The sequence below is a fragment of the Quercus lobata genome, chromosome 1 (assembly GCF_001633185.2).
Source record: "Quercus lobata isolate SW786 chromosome 1, ValleyOak3.0 Primary Assembly, whole genome shotgun sequence".
NCBI classification, from domain to species: Eukaryota; Viridiplantae; Streptophyta; class Magnoliopsida; order Fagales; family Fagaceae; genus Quercus; species Quercus lobata.
In genome coordinates, this window is record NC_044904.1 from 10,964,259 (window position 1) to 10,989,979 (window position 25,721).

At 34.1% G+C, this 25,721-nt stretch overlaps 3 protein-coding genes and 1 pseudogene across 3 annotated transcripts; all 4 read left to right on the forward strand.

The window, feature by feature from the left end:
- Positions 1 to 926: 926 nt before the first annotated feature.
- On the forward strand, positions 927 to 2,963 carry LOC115978616 (geraniol 8-hydroxylase-like). Its single transcript, XM_031100455.1, has 2 exons — positions 927 to 1,870; positions 2,135 to 2,963. The coding sequence occupies exons 1-2, from the start codon at positions 980 to 982 to the stop codon at positions 2,738 to 2,740; spliced, it is 1,497 nt and encodes a 498-aa protein (XP_030956315.1). The 5' UTR covers positions 927 to 979; the 3' UTR covers positions 2,741 to 2,963.
- Positions 2,964 to 10,847: 7,884 nt separating this feature from the next.
- On the forward strand, positions 10,848 to 12,949 carry LOC115994966. The gene is made up of 2 exons (XM_031119328.1): positions 10,848 to 11,111; positions 12,464 to 12,949. Exons 1-2 carry the CDS (start codon positions 10,848 to 10,850, stop codon positions 12,947 to 12,949), a joined length of 750 nt encoding a protein of 249 aa, XP_030975188.1.
- A 1,568-nt stretch (positions 12,950 to 14,517) lies between these two features.
- On the forward strand, positions 14,518 to 15,339 carry LOC115978629. The gene is made up of 2 exons (XM_031100467.1): positions 14,518 to 14,651; positions 14,854 to 15,339. Exons 1-2 carry the CDS (start codon positions 14,641 to 14,643, stop codon positions 15,254 to 15,256), a joined length of 414 nt encoding a protein of 137 aa, XP_030956327.1. The 5' UTR covers positions 14,518 to 14,640; the 3' UTR covers positions 15,257 to 15,339.
- A 4,511-nt stretch (positions 15,340 to 19,850) lies between these two features.
- Positions 19,851 to 24,604, forward strand: LOC115978638 (annotated as a pseudogene).
- The last annotated feature ends 1,117 nt before the right edge of the window (positions 24,605 to 25,721 follow it).

Consider the following 25,721-nt stretch of genomic DNA (forward strand, 5'->3'; position numbering starts at 1 on the left):
CTCCAAGCGGTAAGTAATCCACTAGAAAATGTAGTTGGGATACATAGACAGCAATAGACCCTCCAAGCCTAATCTACCCAGTGCACCTAAGCCCTCCAAGCTTCTTGCTCCAACGAGGTTGCGCCGAACCTATTTCTTTTCTAGCTTCCCGGATTCCGCTACTTGACCATAGCATCAACCAATGTAAATTGGTTCCTTCCTAACTGCTTCCCAGAACACCAAACAGCCTTCTCACAGTAATGGATATGGTGAGAAAAGGTTTTGGTAAAATGCCTCTCAAGGGTTTAACAATAAAGAGGAAGAGAGTTAAAGAATTTGAAGAGACTCTTATGTAAAGATTGTAGATGAATCAATCTTGTTTTACTCTAGGGTTTCTCTCTCAAAATTCTCTATGGAAGCTCTCATTCTTTTGTGGGTATAAGGGGTATTTATACTGGGGTGAGAAAAGAATGTGAAACGTCAGGTTTTTCAAAACAGGGGTGGCTCGCGACTTGGTCTCGCGGCTTGACTGAGTTGCGAGATCCAGCCTCGCGATAACAGAACGGCCAGTTGTCCTATTTTATCCTGTAGTGCTCCAGCTAGCATGACACTTCAACTTCTGGCATGCTTGGCACGTGTGCTGCTTCTGGCGGCTTATAGCCGCCAGTCACCCACGAGATCCAGCCGTGAGACTCTGTTTTCTTGCACACTCTTGAGCATTCAATCACTCTATCTCACTCACTACCCTTACAACAAACCCACCTAAATACAGGGTTACTAATTGCTAAAATACAAGCAAACTTGACACGGAATAAAGCCAACAAGATGGTTAATTAAATTCAACCTTACAAAAGTGATTCTTTCTACAAAAAGATTCAAGTGGGTGTGTTCCAAAACTTGAAGTTCTGTTATGCTTGTTGTATATAAAGGAAGAAAGGGAGTCTCTTGTTTTGTTAGTGCTTTGTTCTTTCCTCCTTGAGTCTAGAGTTCACGTAGAAAGATGGATTTCTTGAGCTGTATAATATGTCTTTGCCTCACCTGGATCATAATCCAAGCCTTCCACATTATTTTAAGAAGCAAAGCAATTCCCAAAAAGCTTCCACCAGGTCCAAAACCTTTTCCAGTAATTGGAAACCTCTTAGACCTTGGTGACAAACCCCACATGTCCCTAGCTAACCTTGCCATGGTTCATGGCCCTATAATGAGACTACAACTAGGCCAAGTAACCACAATAGTCATTTCTTCAGCAGCCATGGCCAAAGAAGTCCTCCAAACACATGACCAATTCTTGTCCAACAGATGGGTGCCAGATGCTTTTCATGCCTGCAGACACGATGAGTTTAGCTTGTCATTGATACCCGTCTCAACACGGTGGAGAAAACTTCGTAGAATATGCATGGAACAACTATTCTCCAACAAGATACTAGATGTCAATCAAGATATCCGCCACAAGAAAGTGCAGGATCTCCTTGCTGATAGTCGAAAAAGCAGCCTAGCCAGTGAGGCAGTAGACATTGGCAGAGCAGCTTTCAAGACTACAATTAATATGTTATCAAACATAATCTATTCGATGAATATGGTGGACTCCAATTCTGACCAAGCTAAAGAGTTGAAGGAGCTGGTGTGGAATGTCATGAAAGATGCAGGGAAACCAAATTTGGCAGATTATTTTCCTGTGCTTAAGAAGATTGACTTCCAAGGCTTAAGGCATAGTGTGGCAGTGAACTTTAGAAGGATGTTTGACCTCTTTGACAACATCATTAGCCAAAGACTGCATTTGAGAAAAATGAGTGGTTCTAACATGAACAATGATGTGTTAGATACCCTTCTCAACATCAGTGACAAAAACAGTGAGGAGATGGACAAAACCAAGATAGAACGTCTATTCCTGGTCAGTATTATTACTCTCTTCTGCTTGGATTTTTTTATTAAGATTTTAGGGTAAGTGGTAGTTTAATTACATGGTATTAGAGTAGGTAAAAATCCTACAAGTTAGCCCTAATTTGGCCTTCTGGACCACTTGAACTCTTGGGATAACTAGTAGTTTATGTTTATCACTTTAATTATTAGTCCTTTGTTTAGTTTACTTTTGATGAATGATGGATATGGTTTGTGATCTACAAAAATAAGTTCTAATTAAGTTGTTATGCACTAGGACCTATTTGTTGCTGGCACTGAAACAACTTCAACCACACTGGAATGGGCAATGGCGGAGCTACTACACAATCCAGAGGCATTGTCAAGAGCCAAAGCAGAGCTGGAGCTAGTCATTGGCAAAGGCAACCAAGTTCAGGAATCAGATATTCTCCACTTACCTTACTTACAAGCAATAGTCAAAGAAATATTGAGGTTGCACCCACCAGTTCCTTTCTTACTCCCCAGGAAAGCTAGAGCTGATGTAGAAATCAATGGCTACATTATCCCAAAAGATGCACAAGTGCTAGTAAATGCATGGACTATAGGCCGAGACCCGAGCTTCTGGGACAATGCAAAGTCCTTTATGCCAGAGAGGTTCTTGGAATTGGAAATTGATGTTAAAGGCAGGAACTTTGAGCTTATACCATTTGGTGGTGGAAGAAGAATATGTCCTGGTTTGCTATTGGCTATTCGAATGTTGCACTTGATGTTGGGTTCACTTATACAAGCCTTTGATTGGAAACTTGAAGATGGGGTTAAACCTGAGGATTTGAACATGGAAGATAAGTTTGGCATCACCTTACAGAGAGCTCATCCTCTAAGAGCTGTCCCTATTCCAGTTTAAAAACGGTTGAAGAATTTACTTTGGTTGCAGCTGAAAATACTGGCCCCTATTACCCAATTCTGGTGGTGAAATCAATTGGAGAAATGTAATTGGGGTGACTATGTAATATGTTTTTGCTGTTTTTGTTGTTGTACTTTCATAATTTTGTTGGAGCCAAATAATATACATGGCCTGTCAATGGTAACTCAAAACGTGATCGGTAATATAACAAGGATTTTACTAAGGGTATATGTTAGTAAACCAATTTATGAAACTTTTTATTGAAAAATAAAAAAGTGGCTAATTTTTTTAACAATAAATCTAGTTATACAAAATTTTAAATACTGTAAACATGCAAACTAAAGTTCCAACTTCGAATCACACGTCATTGAATGTGATTCAATTGTGTTGTGACAAGCACCTCAAATGTCACCTTCATAACCTTATTTTTTTCTTGGACACTCACATTCAAAATAAAACAAGAGTTACTAAAAAAATTACTACTCTAGAGGGGAAAATACTTAGATACTCTCAGAGTATAGTGAAATTGTGCTTCTTCTTTTTACATTCATGATAGACCCTACTTAATGAGTAGACTCTACCATAAATGTGAAAGGAGAAAATACCATTCATCGTGCTCTAAAAGTACCTAAAAATTACCCACCTAGAGGAGACAAACAGAGAAAAGAGGTCCCTCGAGAGGAAGGAACAAGATTGTACTTTAGCCTTAAAGGAGGACCCATATCAGCAGAAACTGATAAGAGTCCTTTCTTTGAGGTGGTTGCAATCATTGAAGTACTATTAATCACCCTCTTGATTTTTTCAAAGCTGAAAGGTATGTTTAACGGCAACCCAAAGTCACTGTATCAGACAATTTATTGGCTTGGACAGTTATTGTAAAGTTTGTCTCTATTGAAAGGTTGGGCAGTATTGATTTGCACCCAAAAGAAAAAGAAAAAAGCTGAGGAAATAGCTTTATCACATTGATTTTACTCACTACAATAGTATCCAATTGATGGGTATTATTGATGCAGGAGGCCATATACATTATTGAAAGACTTATTTTGAATTTTGTAATTTTCAAAATTTTCTAAAATAGAATTTTAATTCCCTGATTTTAGGTGTTCTAAAGATTTTCTGGTTTAGATAAGATAATAATGAGCTGCTTGTATGTTCATTTCATAAAATATCAGGTTAAAAGAATTCTGGGTATGAAACCCTTTAATTGCTAGTCTTTTTTTTTTTTTTTTCACATTTAGAAGAGATTGAAAATGGACAGTGCACTTCAAATTTCTTCTTGATGTGTTTATTTTCGTTAGATAGCCCAGATGTGAGGATTATTTGTACATGTAAATGACAACAACGGGGATAATGACCATGATGCATCTTTAGAATAAAGCAGAACAGTGGACAGTCCGATGTGCACGTAGTAATTTATAGTTGATTTGATCGCGTCCAATATCTACAACAGGGCCGGCGCTAAAGCATATTCAGGGGTTCATCCCCTGATTTCAAAAGAAAAAACTATAAATATATATATATATATTTTTAGCTTAATACTATAATTTATTTTTAAAAATTATTATTAATTTTTGCATATTCTGACTTAAATTTTGCACCTCTTTATTATAAGTATTTTCGATTTTAAGAATAAAGAGTAAGTTTTTTTTTTTTTTTTTTTAAAAAAAACCGAATAAAGAGTAAGTGTTTGTGAATTGTAAGTGTAATTCTTTTTCATAAATTTATATTATATGTGTGTGTGTTTAATATTGATTGTGTACATTACTTTTTGTTATAATGTTATGTATTTGTGTAAATTATGATGTGTGTGGATGTTTGTATTTACAATATAAATATAATATAACTTTATATAATTTAATAATTAAGAAATATAGAGGTTTTTTTTTTTTTTTTTTTTTTTTACATGTGTGTGTATTGTTATCATATTATAATAAATTTTTGTAATAAAGTTAGTAAAATTCAAGAAAAAAATTGTAAAGTCAATGATTGTTCAAGCATTACCATTGCACGCCCTTGGTGTGAACAAGTATAAGTGTAGAGTATGGAGTGTGGGGGGCAAGGATCAGGGTTCAAGTCTCTAAGATGGAGCTTCACACACATATACACTTAGATTAAACTATAGTATAATTTCTATCTTGTATATATATATATATATATATATAAAATTATTGTTCATGCATTTAACTAGTTAAGAAGACATGTAGTGTATAATTTATGTATGAATGAGTGTGATTGTGTGCATTAATAATTAATATAAAGCTAATGAGTTGAAATTAGTCATTCAGTCAGAAATATTTTTATGAAAACAAAGTCCAATCTATATATTACTAAAAGCTAAAGTGTAGCGTTTAATGCTGCTGCTCTCACGTTGCACCACATCAGCTGCCATGTCATTCTTTTTTTTCTTTTATTTTTTAAAATATAATTTTTCCTACAATTTTAAAATGGTTTTTACAATTTTTAGCCTTATAAATGCAGTCCACTACTTATTTATTTACTTCCACTATCACCCTATAATAAATTCAGCCAACTACTTATTTATTTACTTCCACTATCACCCTATAATAAATCTGTATAATTAATCCAGCCCATCTCTTATTTATTTAGTTCTACTATCAAGCCCAACACAAAGCCGTTTCAATTTAGTTTTAGGGTTTTGTGTGAGCCTTTTCAGTTAAAAAAAAAAGCTGAAGCGTAGCGTTTAATGCTGTTGCTGCTCTCACGTTACGCCACATCAGCTGCCACTTCATTATTTTTTTTCTTTTCTTTTTTAAAATATAATTTGTCATACAATTTTAAAATGGTTTTTACAATTTTTAGCTTTATAAATGCAACCCACTACTTATTTATTTACTTCCATTATCACCCTATAATAAATCTAACCCACTACTTATTTATTTACTTCCACTATCACCCTATAATAAATCTGTAAAATTAATCCAGCCCACCTCTTATTTATTTAGTTCTACTATCAAGCCCAACCCAAAACCTTTTCAGTTCAGTTTTAGGGTTTTGTGTGAGCCTTTTCAGCTTAAAAAATAATAATAAAAAAAATAAAGCTTGAAAGGCTTCAACATTTTTTTTTTCAATTATCTTACAATTGTTTTTAATATTTACACTTCTCAAACCTTTCTCTCTTACTTACCATTTCATCTCCCCACTACTTTTTTAATTTTTCTTCCTCCCTTACCTTTTTATCTCCCCACTACCTTCTACATTAATATCATCCTTCCTCTTTTCCTTTATCTTCCCTTATTTTTGTCACTTCTTATTCACATCCTCTTACTATAAATTTGTTGTCATCTCTTCTATGCATGGTTTTCCCTCACAAAAAAAAGGGTTCCCTTTCTCTCTCCCTCCCTCCCTCTCTCTCTCTCTCTCTCTCTCTCTCTCTAAATTTTTTGGTGGATTTTTTTTATTTTTCTTGCATCTCTACTTTAAGTTGATAATTTTTTTATATTCTTTAAAACTCTATTTTGGGTTAATGCGATTTAGTTTTGTTTTTTAAATTTTGATTTAGTTTTGTTTTTTAAATTGTTTTTTTTTTTTAATTCTCCTTGATTGTTAAATGTTATCCTATTACATTCTAAAGAATTAAATATAGTATATAAAAATATAATATTATTCTATTACATAACATGATTTGGATAATTCGGTATTTATTCTATTACATAGCATGATTTTTTATAGTGCTCAATTTAGATGTTAAACTATGAAACTTTACTAATTTTTGTCTATTTTCTAATCCTTTGTGGTGGACAAAGTACTCTTAATAGTTGTATTAGAAGTATTCTATAATGCCATTTATTTAAAGAAAAGCAAAGGTTAGCCAAGCGAAAATAATCAGATAGGTGACAAATTTTAACTTTTGCAATTTTATTTTTTATTATTATTATTTTATAACAATGCATGTATAGAAATTTAATTATTAGATTTTGCTAATAATTTTTTATTTGATAATATGTTTTGGGTGACTGAAATTATAATTTCTACAAAGAAAATAACCTTAATAGATAATAAAAAAAATTATCCTAATATTGGTTCAATTAATCATTGTTAAATTTTATTAATTTTTTTTAGTTTACATTTTTTTGGTGTTTTGGATTGTTCCTATATTACATTTATGATTGTTCCTATAATAAATAAAAATATAATTACGAAATAAATTACTCATTATTAGATTAGTTTAAATTGTAAAAAAAAAAATATTAATAAAACCATCATAAAACTAATTATCACACGCAACGCGTGGGTTCGTGGCTAGTAGATAATAACAACTGTATAAAGATAAAAATGTTAGACAAACTAAACAAAATAAAATGATCATAGACATAGCTACCCACATTGGCAATAGATATTCATAATGAACTATCATGTAACATTCAAAATTTGAAAACTTGTAGAATAAAATTGTAAAACTTTATGTATTATTATTATTTTTTCGATAACTCAATGTATTAAAGTTCTCTTTTTATTAAAATTTTGTAGTGACCCCTCTAAATAAAATTCCTGGAGCCGCCACTATTCTGCAAGCAGGTAGGGACCGTGTTAACAAGAATAAATTTATATCCAAACAAGAGTGTTGTGCAGGAAAAAGATCTAAACAACATACCTAGTTCTTTGTAGGCATATAGAATGGTTCAAAAACAAGAGGGAAGGGGGTGTCCAGACCACAAACTCTAGCTACAGGGGCTTCTAACTGCAAAAGCATGAACTTTTTAGTCACTAATTCATTCAAGTTCAAGTATATCAGCTCACATCCAGGCTTATCTAGTTTGCCTTTCTAATTATTAAGCAAGCACATGTTTATATTTTGAGTTTTTCATAGAATCAATTCTTCAAGTAGCATTTCCACTTCTCAAGACATGTTATGATAATATGATACTCCATATAGCTTAATGTGACATGCTTCAATTCATGACAGACAGAAGAGATCTAAAAGGAGAAGTGAGCAAAGAAACAATAAAGAATAAAATAAATAAAAATAGAATTTAGAGATGTAATTTGTTAGTCAACCCTGTTACATAAATCCATATCAAGGCTGATAACATCAAAGATTCAAGACCACAGCTGGCACCCTTAGTTTCTACAGACCAGCAAGGATAGCATGATCTCCTCCCACAGCTAGCACCCTTAGTTTCTGCAGACCAGCAAGGGTAGGCGTGATTTCCTCCATATTTTCTTTATTCTTTCCTAATATATCTCTTATTACATTTACATCAGTTATGTTGTACAGATCCCACCTTGTAACATTTTATCTATATAAGTAAATACAAGAAATCTCTCTATCTCAACCGTGAGACAGAGTTCTCAAAATTCTTTATGGTATTAGAGCCACTGGTGAGATAGAGAGATTTCCTTCTTCCTTTTTCAATCATGCCATCCTCATCAAATTCATCTCAAGTTGATGAGCACCCTTATCCAGTGACACAAAATGTTGCTAATTTTGTATCACTCCATCTCTCTTCCACAAACTTCCTTCTTTGGAAAACACAAATGCTAAACATCCGTAAGAGTTATGATCTTCAAGGATTTATTACAAGTGAAACTAAACCACCATGTTATTATAATTATTATAAGGTCTATCTTTTATTCTTTTGGTTTCATTTTAATGTTGATTAAGATAACATTGTAATTTTGTGACTAGTTTTTATTATTACAAGGTGTATGCCAACTTTTGTGGGAGAATTTTTTGAATCGGTAATTTCACCATAAATATATCCCAAGAAAAATGATAGGGCGGTTGTGATTTTCACTTCTTGAAACTTAAAACTGAAGTCCTCCTGAAAATATGTTTAAATTTGTTTGAATAACATGGGCAATAATAAAGTATTCTCGGGTTTTGTGAGATAGTTTGTAATTGTGCTAAACTGAATCAAGTCGATTATTAAAATTCTAAGATCATTTAACTTTCTATCTTATATGGAACCCGAGTTGAGTTTGAGTTAAGATTTATAACTCTTTATTAAATGATGTAAACCGTTATTGCTAGTCAAAAAGTAATGTAAAACAAAAACCTTTATAGCTGGTCAAAAAGTAATGTAAAAATTACTTAAAAAGCTTGTGAAAAGCAATGTAAAAAGAACTTTATAATGAATGGGTCACAATATTCAGCAAAAAGAAAAAAGCTAGTCACAAAGCAATATAATAAGAAGTTGTTTGTCTTCTTTTATGCACTAACGAAGTTTGTTTGTCCTACATGCGTGTGATCTGCAATCTACTCCTAAAATGTCAAACGAAGGGTTGGAAATTTCGTACACCATGCCAAACTTTTTTGTCCTCTCCCTCTCTTAGAGGGAAAAATTCACCCTGTTTCCCTTGGTGGGGCAAAGAATTGGTTGGAAATTTCTCAACTACACTGTTCTCCTCAAAAGTTATGCCAGTCTACTCTCTCTCTCTCTCTCTCTCTCTCTCTTTGAATTAACACAACACAATATTTCGCGGAGGACTAATATTCTCTGACATTAACACTATTTGGGGGAAAAAAGAAGGGCCAAATTGGCCATTTACCACTTTTCGCAGAAATTATTAGTAACATACCACTATTTGCAAAATAAGTAGCAATATACCACTTTTTTGAAACTCGAGTTTGCTCTGTAAATAGAGTTTTAAACACTCAAGTTTCATAAAAAAAAAAAAAAAAAAAACTTATGCTGACGTGATTTTTTTTTTTTTTTTGGGAAAAAATGCCACATGGAACTTGAGCTTGGTAAACTCAAGTCCATGCAATACAATACTCGAACTTACCACGCTCGAGTTCTTTGTAAACACAAAACTCGAGCATATTGCTCTTTTTTTTTCTTCTTCTATGGTACTTGAGCTTCCCATGCTCGAGTTCCTTGTAATATGGAACTCGAGTTTGGTAAGCTCGAGTTCCTTATACTTTTTTTTTTTCCAATAATCAACAAATAAACATAAACATAAAAATAAGTAATTTTTTTTTCATTTGAATACACAAGCATATGTTTTTATTTATTTAAATAGAAGCATTGTAAAATATAGAAATTTCAACACACTGAGAAGTTTAAGCTACATATTGTTACTTTATCAATTGATTAAAAATGGAGTGAGATTTTTCTTTTACATGTTGTTCTAATTTCTCATTATAACCCCCAATATTTTAACCAATTTGACCATAACACTTCTGAGAAGTTAGAAATTGATGAGTGTGTTAAAAATGAATAAACAAGGGGTATGAGTGGCCTAAAAATTAATATTTTGAAATCAAAATTTCTATATTTTACAATGCTTGTATTTAAATAAATAAAAACATATGTTTGTGCGTTCAAATTACTTATTTTTATGTTTATGTTTATTTGTAGATTATCGGGGAAAAAAAGGTATAAGGAACTCGAGCTTACCAAACTCGAGTTCCATATTACAAGGAACTCGAACTTGGGGAGCTCGAGTACCATAGAAGAAAAACAAAAAGAGCAATACACTCAAGTTTTGTATTTACAAAGAACTCAAGCTTGGTAAGCTCGAGTATTGTTGCATTTTTTCAATAAAAAAAATCCACATTAGGACAAGTTTTTTTATGAAACTCGAGTGCTTAAAACTCGATTTACAAAGTAAACTCGAGTTTCATGAACTTGAGTTTCAAAAAGGTGGTATATTGCTACTTATTTTGCAAACAATGGTATGTTGCTAATAGTTTCCGCGAAAAGTGGTAAATGGCCAATTTGACCGCAGTGCTTTGCTTATTGTTGTTTATTTCCAAAGGATTACAAAATTCATAAAACAACATTGATTAAAATGTGGATGGCTCAAGGGTTCATTAGGTCTTTAAGTCCAGATCAATGCTTGGAAGATATTGGTCATGAATATTTTATGGATTTGCTTTGGAGATCATTCTTTTAGGAAGTTGAGGAAGATGAGAGAGGTAATATACTACAATTTAAAATGCATGATCTTATGCATGATCTTGCAAAATCAATAGCAACATCTAATAGCACCATTTTTTATTCAAAAGGGGAAGATATTCATGAAAAAACACGTCGTGTATCATTTGATAGAACGTTTCTCTTATCATTAGGAATTCCAATCTCGTTGAATAAGGCAAGCAGGATAAGAAAATTTCATTTGCCAAGTGAATCAAGATACGAATATGCAGGCTTGGATGAGTCAACTTGTAATGCAATGGTTTCAAGTTTTAAGTTCATACACTATTGCAGTTGCTGCTAGAGTAGCTGCAGCTTTTGTTGGAGCTGCTGCAGCTTCTACTAGAGCTGTTGCACTTCTATTAGAGATGTTACAGTTACTGATGGAGCTATTGCACCTTCTGTTGGAGCTGTTGCTAGTATTTTTGGCTAAGTTTCCTCTTTTGGAAAGTTATGTGTTTACTCTATGGTTTTATTACAATATAATTTTGGTAAGTAATAAACTAGTTGGTTAATATTTGAAGAAGTTTTAGAAATGTAATTATGGTTCTTTGTGTTTTGACCAAATCTTGGAGAGCAAGGAGAGCACTTAATGTTAGATATGAGATATTAATATAGATTTAGCCATGTGTTTGGGATTGATTTAAATGAAAATAATAATATAATTAATAAGAAATGATATAATTACATTTTTAAACTTATATTATATGATGGACATTAATTTTTATGTAAAGAGCATGGGAAGTTTTATCATTTTAAGTGTTATGTGATATAAGAGTCTTACCAAATGTTACCTATTGCACACTGGCCCGTCAGAGTTCAGGGAATTGGGGAAGACATGCTAAGCAACATGTTTTCCTTTATCAATTTTGAACCCCTTGAGCTTTACTGAACATACTGCTTGGCCTTCCAAACCATGACTCCCAAAATTCCCTCGATGAGACTCATGAGCTTGAATTATGAGCCAAAAATGAGATGATGTGCTATGAGCTTGAACCATGGCCTTTGACGCCTTTTTTGTGTAAATATGGACTCTTTTGGGCTTTAAAAGAGATTTTTCCAAAATTCATAATAACGTTGATGTGGTGTGGGTTGCCAATGAATTAAAGCCATGTGACGTGAAAAATTTATCCTCAACAGAGAGTTTTTTATTTGTTTTTTATTTGTTTTTTATAATTCAATAGTTGGGGATGAGGGATTTGGAACTTGGACGACGCTTTTAGAAGCTTTTAGAAAAATTAGGAAGTGTCAGTTAAAGCTAAAAGACTTTTGGCATATATCTTTAGTTTAAAACTAGTGTATAACCCGTACATATGCACGATACAATTAAAAAAAATTACAATTACACACATATATGGATTCAAATTATACTCTCTTTCTTTTATTTTTTTTTATTTTAATTTCTTTTGGATATACACGAGTTTACTCTTTCTTTTTTTCTTTATTAAGTTTTTGATAATTTATTTATATTAGACCCTTCGTCTTTTGCACCTCATTAACTCGCTTAGAACCAAAAAAATAAATTAAATAAGACGTGATGCAAATTAGAGGACAATTGGAATTCAATTATAAACCAAATTGAATTTTCTCTCAATTTTACCTAATATATATATACACACACACAGACACACATAGATCTCTGAAATTCCTTTTTTTTTTACCTGTTAATTCATTATCCATATGTACTTGGTTGAAAAGAATGTGTAAATCAAGCTTCATGTGAGAATTTTTTTTTTTTTTTTAATTTTTTTTTTAATTTTTTATGAAATATCTTGATTCAATCTTTGGCTCCCTGCAAATCACAAATGTATGCATTTGATAATTTGGCTTGTGAAAAAATTAGGGATCAATATCTTGGCCGCTTACTTATAAACGGTTTTGGAATAGGCTGTGGAGGCTGCCCATCCCTCCGAAGGTGCGACACTTTGTGTGGCGGGCGAGCTCGGACGTTCTGCCAACTCGCGCAAACCTTGCTCGGCGTAAGGTTCACATCGATCCTAAGTGTGCGGTTTGTGGTGTACATGATGAGACCATTATCCATATCCTCTGGCAATGCCCTTTGGCGCGTAATGTCTGGGCGTTGGTTCGGGGGAAGCTTCAGAAATGTGATACCTCAGCTCTTGATTTCCTTAGCTTGGCTCGGGCATTGTCGGAGAAGCTAAGCAGGCAGGAGCTTGACACTTGGGCAATGGTGGCTTGGTCCATTTGGAACGCGCGAAACCGTCTCCTGTTCGAAGCAGTTCAAACTCCTCCGCAGATTATCCTTAAGGGGGCTGTCTCGTTGCTGGAGGAGTACCAACGGTTGGCCAATAGTAGGCTTCGCACCTGATGCACCTGAGCTTGCTGTCTGCTCGTGCAGAGTTCCTTTGTACACGTTATATATTAGTTTTTCTTCTTTTTTGTTCCTTTGTTTTTTATTTTTTCCTCTGTGGAGGTTGTATTTATGGGCGCCAGGTCAGTGGGAGCCACCCTGGCTTGCCTTGTTTTGGTTTTTCTTTGGTTAATATATTTCTACCTTTTCTATCAAAAAATAGTTAGCTCCACTTGCTGAACAAATTTACATGCCTCTTAAATTACCAAAGTATCTTTATGATTAAAATTTATTCTTAATTTTTTTTTTTTTTTTGAGAAGAAAATTTGTAGTTAACATCTTCTAATTGTCAGATGCATTTTTCTTACCTGTTTCTATTTGGTGGGGAAACACAATTTTGTTCCTTGAACTTTGCACTAAAAGCTCTAAAATTGAGCCAATTGATTTCAATTGTAAATGTTGATTAGTTCAAGGTCTAGAGACGCAGTGTGCCCTTCTTGCCAAGAAAAGGCACCATCCTAGCTTAAAAAATCTTTATGCCTTGCCGAGGACCGATTTGTGCTTGATTTTTGATATATCACTAGTAGGTACTGTTGTTATCATAGTATGTTCCGCGATCACTTAAAGTGAAATAGATGCGACTATTTTGAAGATACATCCATAAAACTACATCCACATATTGTGTGGTATCTTATTCTAAATTAACACAAAAAATTTATAGAAATAAGAAAATGTGAATAGCACAATTGATAATTTAATCCCTAAACCAAATGGCAAATGACTGAAACTTGTGTTTGGGATCCACTAAGGATAGTCTGCCAGACCATTCAAAACAACAGCCCATAGGTCTATTAGTGCATTCACTGGATTACTTGGATTGCCCATTAACCGTTCTCTTGAACGATGGTGGGCACTCTTTCACTCTTTCAACTTTTGATTGTGTTTCTCAAAAAAAAAAAAAAAAAAAACCTTTTGATTGTGGATATTTTTTTGGCTTGATTTAATTTTATTTATTTTTTTACATATCATTGGTTTTTTCCCTCTTCTTGATAGAAATTGAAGTCCAAATTTCTTCATTGTTCTCTTCAAGAAATATAGAGTTTAATGAAAATATTTTGGTTTCAACAAGTTAACAACTCAATAATTGAATAGGTGATGTATCTGGATGGCCTTGATTTCTAGCTGTGTATGTATTAGAATAGAGTGAAAATTGGCACTTAGTGATATCGGGGTAATGTTTGTTTAGTATGTTGGTGTTCGTTGAAAACAAAAGTGCATCACTGGGACTTGATTTCTCCTTTCAAATCAATCAATAATCAATAATTAGATGGAAATTAATCAAAGAAGCCAAGAACAACGTTGTGATAGCTTCAACTTTTTGACATATAGAGATCTGTCATCTGTAGAATTCTGGCATGTCTGACCCACTCAATTTAATTTCAGCTTTAATCAAGGAGAGAAATGTTTGTTTCTTTTGAAAAGATAAGAGAAATGTCGGCCCTTAGATATGACAGTTGAATATGAAGGCAAGTTAACTGTTATAACAGTGGCCATTGCTTTAAGCTTCAATAATGCAGGGAAACACTTTCCCCATTGTTTGTTGTCAATGCTGAGGGGCCCTACCGCCCTAGGCTCTAGGCTCTAAGGACGAGAAATTATTAGTCCATTGCTATAGATTTGGAGCTTCTGGTTAGTCAAGTTTGGTATTCATGCGCAAGTGGTAAGTATCCAGAGACTCACTAATTTCTTGTGTAGCTTTAAAAGTTTAAACAATGCTAACAATAATGCAAGAAGCCAAGAGCAACGTTGTGATTGCAGCAAAAATAGCCAAATACAACCATTTTTCGAAATCATTTTTCGAAATTATTAGTGTTTATCACCGTTTTCTGGTTGGCTTTTAGTTTTGTTTCTTATTCTTCTAGGTGTGGGTTTCTGGGGGCAATGAGTAAAAAAGTACATTTCCCCCTTGGGGCCATGGAGGTTGAAGCGATGGCGATGGAGGAGGGAATTCAGCTGGCTAGGGACTTAGGACTGAAGGATATTGATATGGAAAGTAATGCTCAAATGGTAGTGTTGGCTGTTGGAGGAACTGACCCAGGCCCGTGCTCAATACAGAAAATTGTGGAAGGGGCGAAACAGGGGCTGTCTGCTTTCAGCTCGTGGAGTTGTTCTCATGTGCGCAGACAGAGCAATATGGCTGCTCATCTTATGGCTAAGGAAGCTAGTAATGTACAAGAATGTCTAATTTGGGTGGAAGATACCCCCAGTGTTATTGTATCTCAAATTCATATGGATGTTATTGCATTGGACAGTTGTCCTAAGTAATGAAAGTTAAGTACTGGTTTACTATCAAAAAAAAAAAAAAGGTGTGGGTTTCTCTTTTTTCTTTCTTTTGTTAGGGTCACGTGGGATGGGAGGCCACAATTGTTGACTTATCTTTTTTTTTTTTTTTTTTTTTTTTTCCTCATTGTTTAAACACAAGCAAATAGTTTTCTCATGGCTTTCAGTTTTGTTTCTTATTCTTTCAGGTGTGGGTTTTTCTTTTTTTTTTTCTTTTTTTGTCAAGGTCCCGTGGGATGGAAGGCCATAATTTTTGACTTATTTAAATTTTTTTTATCTCATTGTTTAAACACAGGCAAATAATTTTATCAAAAGGAACTCGAGTTTCATAAACTCGAGTTCTAAGTGGACTTTTTTAGCAACTTGATTTTCCTCAACTCGATTTCCATGTCAAACTCAAGTTTGTGAAACTCAAGTTTCAAAAAAGTGGTACATTTCTAGATATTTCTCAAACATTGGTAAAACACTGGTAATTTCAAAAAATAGTGGTATTTGGCTCTTTTTGCCAAAAAAGAAGAGATTCAGGTTAGAAACTTTCATGTTACGTAGCATCATTCTACAGTTTGCTCCTCAAAAGTTGTGTCCGTCTTCCCCACTCTGTTTCTCTCTTTGAAATTAGCACAATGTTTTTGGATGTTGAGATTGATACAATAATTGTTTAGTTGAAGGAAAATTATTGTGCAGACTACTCCGAGCTCTCATATGGGGTTGGCTCACACGTTGAGAAGAAGGGTTGGAAATTTCTTACATACACATAAACCTCCAAAGTTGTGCTTGTTCTTTCTTTCCCTCTCTTTCAAGAAAAATTCTAGTAGACACATCCTAAATTTCACCGAAAATTTCATATACATGCTCCCACAATTTTGTGTTGTGAATCTGTGATGGCAGCCAAGAGGTTTAGTTCCAACGCAATACAAATATTGTGAAGAGGGAGTCAAATTTATAATTTCTCTCTAAAATTAACACTGTTTTTAAAGGAAGGAAAAAGAAGTGGAAAACAATTAAAAAAGAAAGGAAAAAAAGAGATGAAAAGGAAAAAAATATTCTTTATGGTTTGAATGTAAAAATAAAAGGTAAATTACTTTTTTGCATTCTAAATTATAGTAAGAGGGAGTGAATAAGAAAAAATAAATAAAGAAAGATGAAGGGAAAGATGAATAGTGACATTAAAGTAGAGGGTAGTGGGGAGATAAAAAGGTAAGGAAAGAAGAAAGGTTGAAAAAAGTGTAAATATTTAAAAAATAAGTGAATGTCAAAAAAAAATTATAGGAAAATTGGAAATAAAAAGGAAATATATATAGGTATTAAAACCAATAAAGATGAATATGTAAAGTTAATAATCTATTTATATATTTTTTTTGTAAAAAAAAAAAGGAATAAAAAAAACAATAATTATGTGACGAATGATGTGGTAATTAGGTGACGTAGCAGGAGTTCAGTAACAATAAATACTACGCTTTAGCTTTTAGTAATATATAAATGATAATTTCCTTATTACTTAAACAAATGATATCGTTTTAAGTTCAAGCCCTAGATAGACTTGGCATTGTATGAAAATTGAGGAATGTCTTGATTTGGTTGGATGAAAGTTTATGATTTAGCTGAGCCAATATTTTTTTGTATTGCTGATTTTTCCTCCCCATTTAAATAGTAATATTGCTACAATAATTTGATGATTTGGTAATTTGGTAGATTGCAGTCTCATACTTTCCCTTTTTTTATATAAAAAAATGAGATCTCAAATTTCACATGCCTTTTTTTTTAAACCTCTTTTAGATAATAATATTATTACTTTACTCTTTTTTCACTGTTTTGTTGATGGGAAATTTTGAGAAAAGAAAAAGAGATAAAGTACGGGTTGTTTGGATTTAAATATAGTTTTTGTTTTGCAATTCATAAAATGGTGGGTCTCACACTTGAATTTATTGTTTGGCTAATATTTTCTAAATACAGTTTTCCAAAAAAACTGTATTCTATTTTCCTGATTTAAATCAGGATTTTGAAAACGGCTTAAAAAGTGCTTTCAGGATATAGAAAATATTTTTAATGACATAATTGTAAATAAAATGAAAACAATGGACCCCACATATTTGTTCAAACTCTTTTATCTCTTAAATTTAAGAGTTTATTTTTATCACAAAAAGAATTCTTAACTTCAAATTTGAAACTTATCATTAAAAAAAAAAAAAAATGTAATCTACAGATTTTACATATTACTTTTTATAAATATATTTTTTTTAAATCTCAAAAATAGAAATGGTCTCCCAAACAAATATTTTTATTTTTAGTATTTTGAAAATTATTCTTGAAAGTGCGAGCGAAACACATAAAATATAAAAATTATTATCTGAAAACTAGTTTCAAGTTCAATTTTTTTTTTTAAATTATTTTTATACCATTTTGTAAAAAAAAAAACAAAAATCCTCCTTATAATCAGGCCCTTACATTTGAAATTAAAGCCCAACTCATGATTTTAATCATTTTTATTTGGAATATGCAAACATGCTTATGCGTCTTTTTCCCGTTCAATCAACATTTGAAATTAAAAGCCCAACTCATGATTTGAAATTGCATAAGAACAGAAATAAAACCAATCTAATGAAATTACAAAAGAAAATGCTATCGATTCCCTAGTCCCAACAGTCCCATCGAAATAGTGGCCTGTCAGTCGAAGTCATCATGGAGAAATAAAAGAGGGAATTATGAAGGACAAGAAGGAAGAGTTTGGATACTAATTAGTAAGTAACATTTGACTTGATATTTTTTTTGCACACGTTTAAATATTTAATATTATCTTCACTCTCGCAGAACAGAGAGTGCCAATGAACTAGAAATATAATCATGCGCCAAAACAAAGATAAACCCATTTCTCTGTTTTGTTTAAAAACATGTATGCATCTTAGGAAAAAAATTAAAAATATCCACAGAGACAAGAGTCTACGGAAAAGTGAAAACAATTCTGAAATAGAAGAATTCACCTACTTCACCATAAACTGCGTTTCCACTGTCAAAACGTTCCGTTTATTCTGTCTCCTACTTCACAAGTGACCATGGCCCGAGAGACATGTCTACGTCCCAGTAGTGCCCACCATGTTGTGATTTTTTCGAAGATGCCAAAATTTTTTTGACCTCTTTAAACGGGTTTCCTCCTATTTTTCTACTTTACAAAAGATTGTAGTAGACCATAAAGCAAACATTTTGTTTAATTATGAGACAGACGCGTATCGCTAATATATATATATATATATATATATATATATTTGGGTAAATTCCACAAACCTACCCTGAGGTTTGGACTAATACCAATAAAGTCCACAACATTTAAAAAGTGACCATTTTAGTCCTTTTTGCCAAACGGTTTGTAACACCGTTACATTCCCTCTGTCCTCTCTCTAACCCCTCTCCTGAGTCTTCTCTCTTCCCTTTCTGTAATTCAGAGAAGAAGAAAAAAATTGAAGAATAGAATCCACAAAGCCAACGACCCGACCCAGCAAACCCACAAAAAGCCAGTGACCACCAACCACCAACCACCAACAAAACCCACAAAACCATCAACCACCAGCAAAGCAACGGCATCAACAAAACCCACAAACCCAGAACCACCGACCACCAACAAAACCCACAAATCCATAAGCAACACCAACCACCCCAAAACAAACCCAGAACCAAAAACACTAACCAAAACCCACAAAAATCCAACACACCCACAAAAAACCAAATTCTCCATCACCAATCCTAACCAAAACCGACCCACTACAAAACCCACCACCACAGCGCCACCGCAAAGAGGAAGAGAGAAGAGAAATTGCAAACCCACCACCACGGCGCCGAATTTGAGCAGAGGAGATTGAAACGTCGCCAGAAGTCGCCGGATCTGAGTGGAGGAGAGTGAAACGTTACCGGTCTAAGCTTAAACATCGCCAGATCTAAGTGGGTTTTTGAAAATACTTCGGATCTGAACCAAACTCATCGGATCTAAACAGATCTGAGAAAAATCGTCGCCGGAGCTAAGCGAAGGATGGCTGATCGTCGCCGGATTTGAGCAGAGGATGGTTAATTTGAAGTGGTGGTAGGTCGGGTCGAGTGGCTGGGCTGCTCGGTTTGGTCAGAGGTTATGGCCTTAGATGAGGAGAGAAAGAGAAAGAGAGAGGTGATTCTGGAGAGAGAAAAGAACAAGAAGAATGAAGAAAAATAAAAAGTAACGGTGTTACAAACCGTTTGGCAAAAAGGACTAAAATGGTCACTTTTTAAATGTTGTGGACTTTATTGGTATTAGTCCAAACCTCAGGGGAGGTTTGTGGAATTTACCCTATATATTTTATACTGAAATTTATTGTACACGAGAATTAGAGAGCCAACAATGCAAGACGTACTTCATGGAGTAGTTGACGGTTCAAATCTCTTTATGTTGTGGGTCAATGGGGAAGATGAGTAGGAAACTCCCCAGTACACAGACCGTGCTTCACAATCACATGGCTACCCCACCTTGCTTTAAATTCAGTCTGGTTTTTCACAAAGTCTTCCGTATCCAACTTCCTAGTCAACTGGCGTGTTAATAAGAGAAACTACATTTTATATAGTGAAGAAACGAGAAAATAAGTCATACAAATACGTTGTTTTAGTTTAGAATAATAGATTCTTGTTTTTTTTCCCTGTGAATCGAGAATTTTGGAATGGCTTCTGTCTCTCTGTTTGTTTTTTTTGTTCTCTCGCACCTCGTGCTGCTTCACTCAGCTGAAGAAGAAGAAGGAAAGCAAGAAAACCCATATTGTCGGTCCTTTCAATGTGGAAAATTAGGTAACATTAGCTTCCCATTCACCAAAATCCCACCCCCATTCCCATTTTGCGGTTTAATGCACGTAAAGTGTGACGAAACACCTCCGATGATCCACTTGGCACTGGACCTCCCGTGGCCGTGGAATGAAAGAAAATATGAAGTTTTAAAAATCTCTTACACTAACACCACACCACACATCCGTGTCAAGGATTTGCTTTTGGAAGACTTGAAATCCAATAAATTCAATTACATAAACAATTTTGCTTTACCCAACTCTTTTTCGATCTCTTTTAAACTCACCACATCCAATCGGACCCTATTCAAATGCAATCGCGCTCTTCATATTACTCCCCCTGGAAATTTTAAAAATATGACCTGCGAAGACTATAATATCTACTATAGTCCTTCAAATGAGACTTCTAGTTCTCGGAGCTTTCCTTCTGAATGTACAATTATTCAGCTGCCATTAATTGAGACTTCACATGAAGATGAACTGAAGAATTTAATTGCTGAGTTCGACCTTGAATTGCATGTATCTGAAGATTGTAGCAGTTGTCATGGTAAAGAAGGAAAAGGTATGGACATTGGAATAACACAAAAATGTTTTGATGCACACACACATGTACATTCATGAATATGGATATAAACTCCTTTATTATTTTTTTATGCTGAAGTTGTTCCTAATATATGTGTTGCTACTATACGCTCTTGTTTGTATCAAAGAAAAGATTCTAGAAACTGCTAGAGAGAAACTGTTTGCTTGAATTGATTAAAATGGAAAAACTAATTAATTTACACTAAAGGCTCTGCCTTATGTTCACGCTACATAGATAGGAGGGAAAGAAATCAAGTTTAACTAACTCTTAACAAACTAACTTCCTAAGCAATTAGTAATTGACAGCTGTACAGCACTTAATCAATCACACGTGCTAAACATCTCACGTGCCAGTCACTTAAGTGAAACGCTATCGTTTGGTTTTAACTTCCCTTTCTTCCTTTTCTCATAAACTCTGTCGTTTTGGTCTGGTTTTTCATCACTGCAACTGCTTTCTTGTTGTTTCTTCTCAACTGTGTTGCATTCCTTCATGCCTTCCTTCTTGACTAAAATCTCAACAGTTTATGAATTGTGATATTTGTTGATGGCTTGTGTCTCTCTGTTTGTTTTGTTTCTTCTCTCGCACCTCTTGCTGCTTCACTCATCTGAAGAAGAAGAGAGAACATGCCCTAATTATTGTTCTCTCTTTCGGTGTGGAAAATCTGGTCCCATCGGCTTACATTCACCAATAACTCACCGCCATCGTGAGGTTTACTTCCAGGAACATCTCCGTAGATCCTACTGCCACTGGGGCAGGGGAGTGAAATACCACATGAAGTTATATACATCTATTACGATTACACCACAACAAACACGCGTATCAGGGACCCTCCGCTTTGGGATTACTTGAATACCGGCAATTGAAAATGCTTACTCAATTCTACTTTTCCCAATTCTCCCTTAATCTCTTTTAACCTCATCATACCCAATCTGACCCCATTTCAATGTAATCGCACTCTTGATAGTGGCGTTCCAATTTTTAGAAAAAACTGCGAAGACTATAATATCTACTACTGTCATATAAAGGAGGCTTATGAGAGTATTCCTTCTGAATGTTCAATTTGGAATTTACAAACAAGAATGTATTAGTATAGTAATATATATATATATATACAGATAGATAGGAAATATACACACACACACACAGAATTCAAATTGGCAAACCTTGAAGTCCATGTATCTGATGTTTGTAGCAGTTGTTATAGTAGAGAAGGTCTATGTGAGCTTGACAACAAGGGAAAATTTCATTGTACCATTACATAGAAAGGTATAGAAATAGGAATAACACAAAAGTTTTTGGTCCTACTCACATACATTGAAAATGCTTATAGATTTCTTTGCATATAAGTTTCTTTACATTCTTATGTTATAGTAAATCCTATTACAAGTGCAGCTATTTCTATTCAATGCCATGATCCACTCCTCTACAGCAATAGTTTTAGCCAATTCATGTTTGTTTCAGAATTAGTTTATGAGAAATACAAATAACTTTGTTACTGGTAGGCTTCCTATTCTGAAATGGCTCACACCCAGAAAGTATTTTGTGCATCTTGCATAGTTATAAAAAGAGAACTTTTAAAATACCTCCAAAGATCCAACTACATAGCAGTGGAAGACAGTACAATTTTGAAATCATCTCTTAACCTGATATCATGTTACTATGAAACAATAAACCACAGAGTTTTATAGTGAAGTTTATGTGATTGATGAATGTTCCAATTGATATAGTAGGGAATTTTTCATTGTGCCAATTTGGAAAGAGGTATTGACATGAGAATTTCAAATTAGCAAAAATTCTTATAAATTTCGTTTGTTTCTATGTATTAGTTATTCTTAATATATGTATATGACTTGCTGCTATTCTATTCTATGCCACAATCCACATACCACCCTTCTGCAGCACTAGATTTTGTAGATTCAGATTGGCTCCTTCTTTTAGGAAAATAGTAACAGATTGAACTTTCTTGTTATAAAATCTAATTAAGATAAATGTACACCGAAGTTCATTGCTCTTTGTTAAGTACTGTTGAGATTTCAAAGAATACCAATTTTTTCTCTGTCAATATGTTGCATTAATTACTATTTTTTCAATTATTCAACCAATGGTAATGTTCTTTGCAGATTCTGATACTGGGAGTAAGAGGTTGAAAGTGACAGCGATAGGTAACATACTTCTTCAATCAAATCATTTTGTTGACACTAATATTTACATGTTTGATTGGACAGCCTATCCTATAGAACTGAAATGATTCCATATGGAAATGATCTAGTGTGTATTCAACACTTAACTGTGACCCCTTTTTAACTCCTTCTCACAGTGTGTCTAATTATCAAATCTTCAGAGTATTATTAATGCAATGATATAAGGTTTCGTTATCAGTTTTGGTAATGGCTTCATTTGCTCCGTATTTTATAATTCAATACCATGTACTTGTATGTATGGAATCCATCTGTACATTAGCTAATTTTTCATAGATCGTGATTTTCCTCCAAGGCTCCCTTTCTCCTGTCCATCAAAACCTATATCCTTTATTCTGCTTTTAAAACTGGATGCCAAGTCATCCTTGGCATGTCCTTCTTCATTGTTACTGTTGTGTCACCACAAGAAAATGTAACTGAGGTTCAAAACATTATAAATATGTAGTTTGATTTACTGTCGTGTCATCATTTATTACTTCATAACCTCTATTCTTTTATTATAGCCACTTCATTTGCTCGAATTGGAGTTCTGATTATGATCTACTGCTTCTGGAGAAAGCTCTCATCAATTAAAAATATTAATTTTTGGAAGAAGGAAAATCTAGCTCATCAGAATGTCAAGGCCTTTCTAAGGAATCGTGGACCTCTTGTTATTAGAAGATACAGTTATTCAGATGTAAAGGCAATGACCAAGTCCTTTAATGATAAATTAGGCCAAGGGGGCTATGGTAGTGTTTATAAGGGGAAGTTACTAGACGGTTGTTTCGTGGCAGTGAAGGTTTTGAATAATTCGAAAGGTAATGGAGAGGAATTCATTAACGAAGTTGCAAGCATTAGTAGGACCTCCCATGTTAACATTGTCACTCTTAAGGGCTTTTTCTTCAAGGGATCTAAAAGAGTTCTTATCTATGAGCTTATGCCTAATGGATCTCTTGAGAAGTTCACATATAAAGGAAATCCTTCAAGTTCTAATTATCAATTGGGGTGGGAAACATTATAAAAGATTGCTATTGGCATTGCACGATGCTTAGAGTACTTGCATAGAGGTTGCAACACACAAATTTTGCATTTTGACATAAAGCCTCACAACATTCTTTTGGATGAGAACTTTTGCCCAAAAATTTCTAATTTTGGCCTTGCAAAGATATGCCCTAGAGAAAAGAGTACTATATCAATGGTCGGTGCAAGAGGGACTACTGGATATATTGCTCCCGAAGTATTTTGTAGAAGTTTTGGAGGGATTTCTCACAAGTCAGATATTTATAGCTATGGAATGATGGTTTTAGAAATGGTGGGAGGTCGTAAGAATATTGATGTCAGTGTTGATTTGACTAGTGAAATATATTTTCCACATTGGATTTACAAGCATCTTGAACTAAATGAAGAATTAGGATTGTTAGGCCTTTTAAAGGAAGGAGCTGAAGACACTGCAAGGAAGATGATAATAGCGAGTTTATGGTGCATACAAATTGACCCCTCAAACCAACCATCGATGAGTAAAGTGGTGGATATGTTGGAAGGGAGTCTCGACTCTTTGCAAATCCCCCACAAACCTTACTTGTCTTCTCTGCCAAGACCACCAATAGATTCTTCTACTGTAATGATGTCAATGCAATATGACTCTATGCACTAAAATATACTTTATTTTAGGGGAAACATTGACTCTACAGGAGGTATGAACTTTGTTGATTGTATTTATTTTTAGATTGTTAAGGAAGATCTTTTCTATGTTGCTTAAAATATTTGATGAGACCTGACTTTATGGCTTTTCTTCTAATCTAATCTTGTTGTTAACCCATGCAATACACAAGAATTAAAGAAAAAAAAAGGTTTAACAACAATACTATTATAGTGAACAAATTTCATACTATGATGTGGTTTAATCTTACATCGAGCTCTTGTTAGATCTGGTCAAGACGGCGAGGAATTCAAATATTTAGAAAGAATGTATCATTAAATTTGGTGTATAATTATATATGCTGAATAATATCCACCCTATCCATATTATGTAATTTTCTCAGTGGCATATATTGTGCTCAATTAGATTTATTCTTTGAAGTTTCTGAAAGGAAAAAAAAAGATATATTTTCGATAATCTTGGGATTATACATTATGGACTTTGGAATTAGTAATGACACCACAGACCAAAGGCATGTCCGTGTAGCGTACTCACTACCCAATGCACAGTCTCCACGATTGAAACAAGCCACAGAGATTTCCACAACAAACTTTTTGACTGTTCTCAGGTTTTGAAGAGGCAAGTGAGTCTTTCCTCTGCGTGTCAATGGGGTCGGATGAGCAGGAAACTCCCCTCAGTGGAGACTCTTTGGCATTGGTATGAAGAGATTTCCCAATGCACAGACCATATGCTTCAGATGGGTATCTGAACTTGTTCTCATTTTCATTTTATTTCAGCCTGCTTTCACACCGCTTCCATATCCAATTTCCAATTCAACTACCGTGTTAATCAGTGAAACCACATACTATAAATAGTGAAGACAGAAGCTGTACAACCACGTTGTTATAGTTTAGAGTAAATACATTCTTGGTTGTGATTTTCGTTTTTGCCACTGAATCGGGAATTTTGGGATGGTTTCTGTTTATCTATTTGTTTTCTTTGTTCTCTCACACCTCTCGCTGCTTCACTCAGTTGAAGAAGAAAACAACCAAATCGTTCGCCCTTTCTATGTAGAAAATTCGGTATCATTGGCTTTCCATTCACGAATAGCGCAGACCCAAATTGCAGTTTATTGCCAGTAAATTGTGACAAAACACCTCCTACAATCCAACTGGGGTGGACTTGAGGACCATATGAAGTTATTAACATCTCTTACACTTAAAGTCTAACAGTAACACCACACAGTCCATGCGTATCAAGG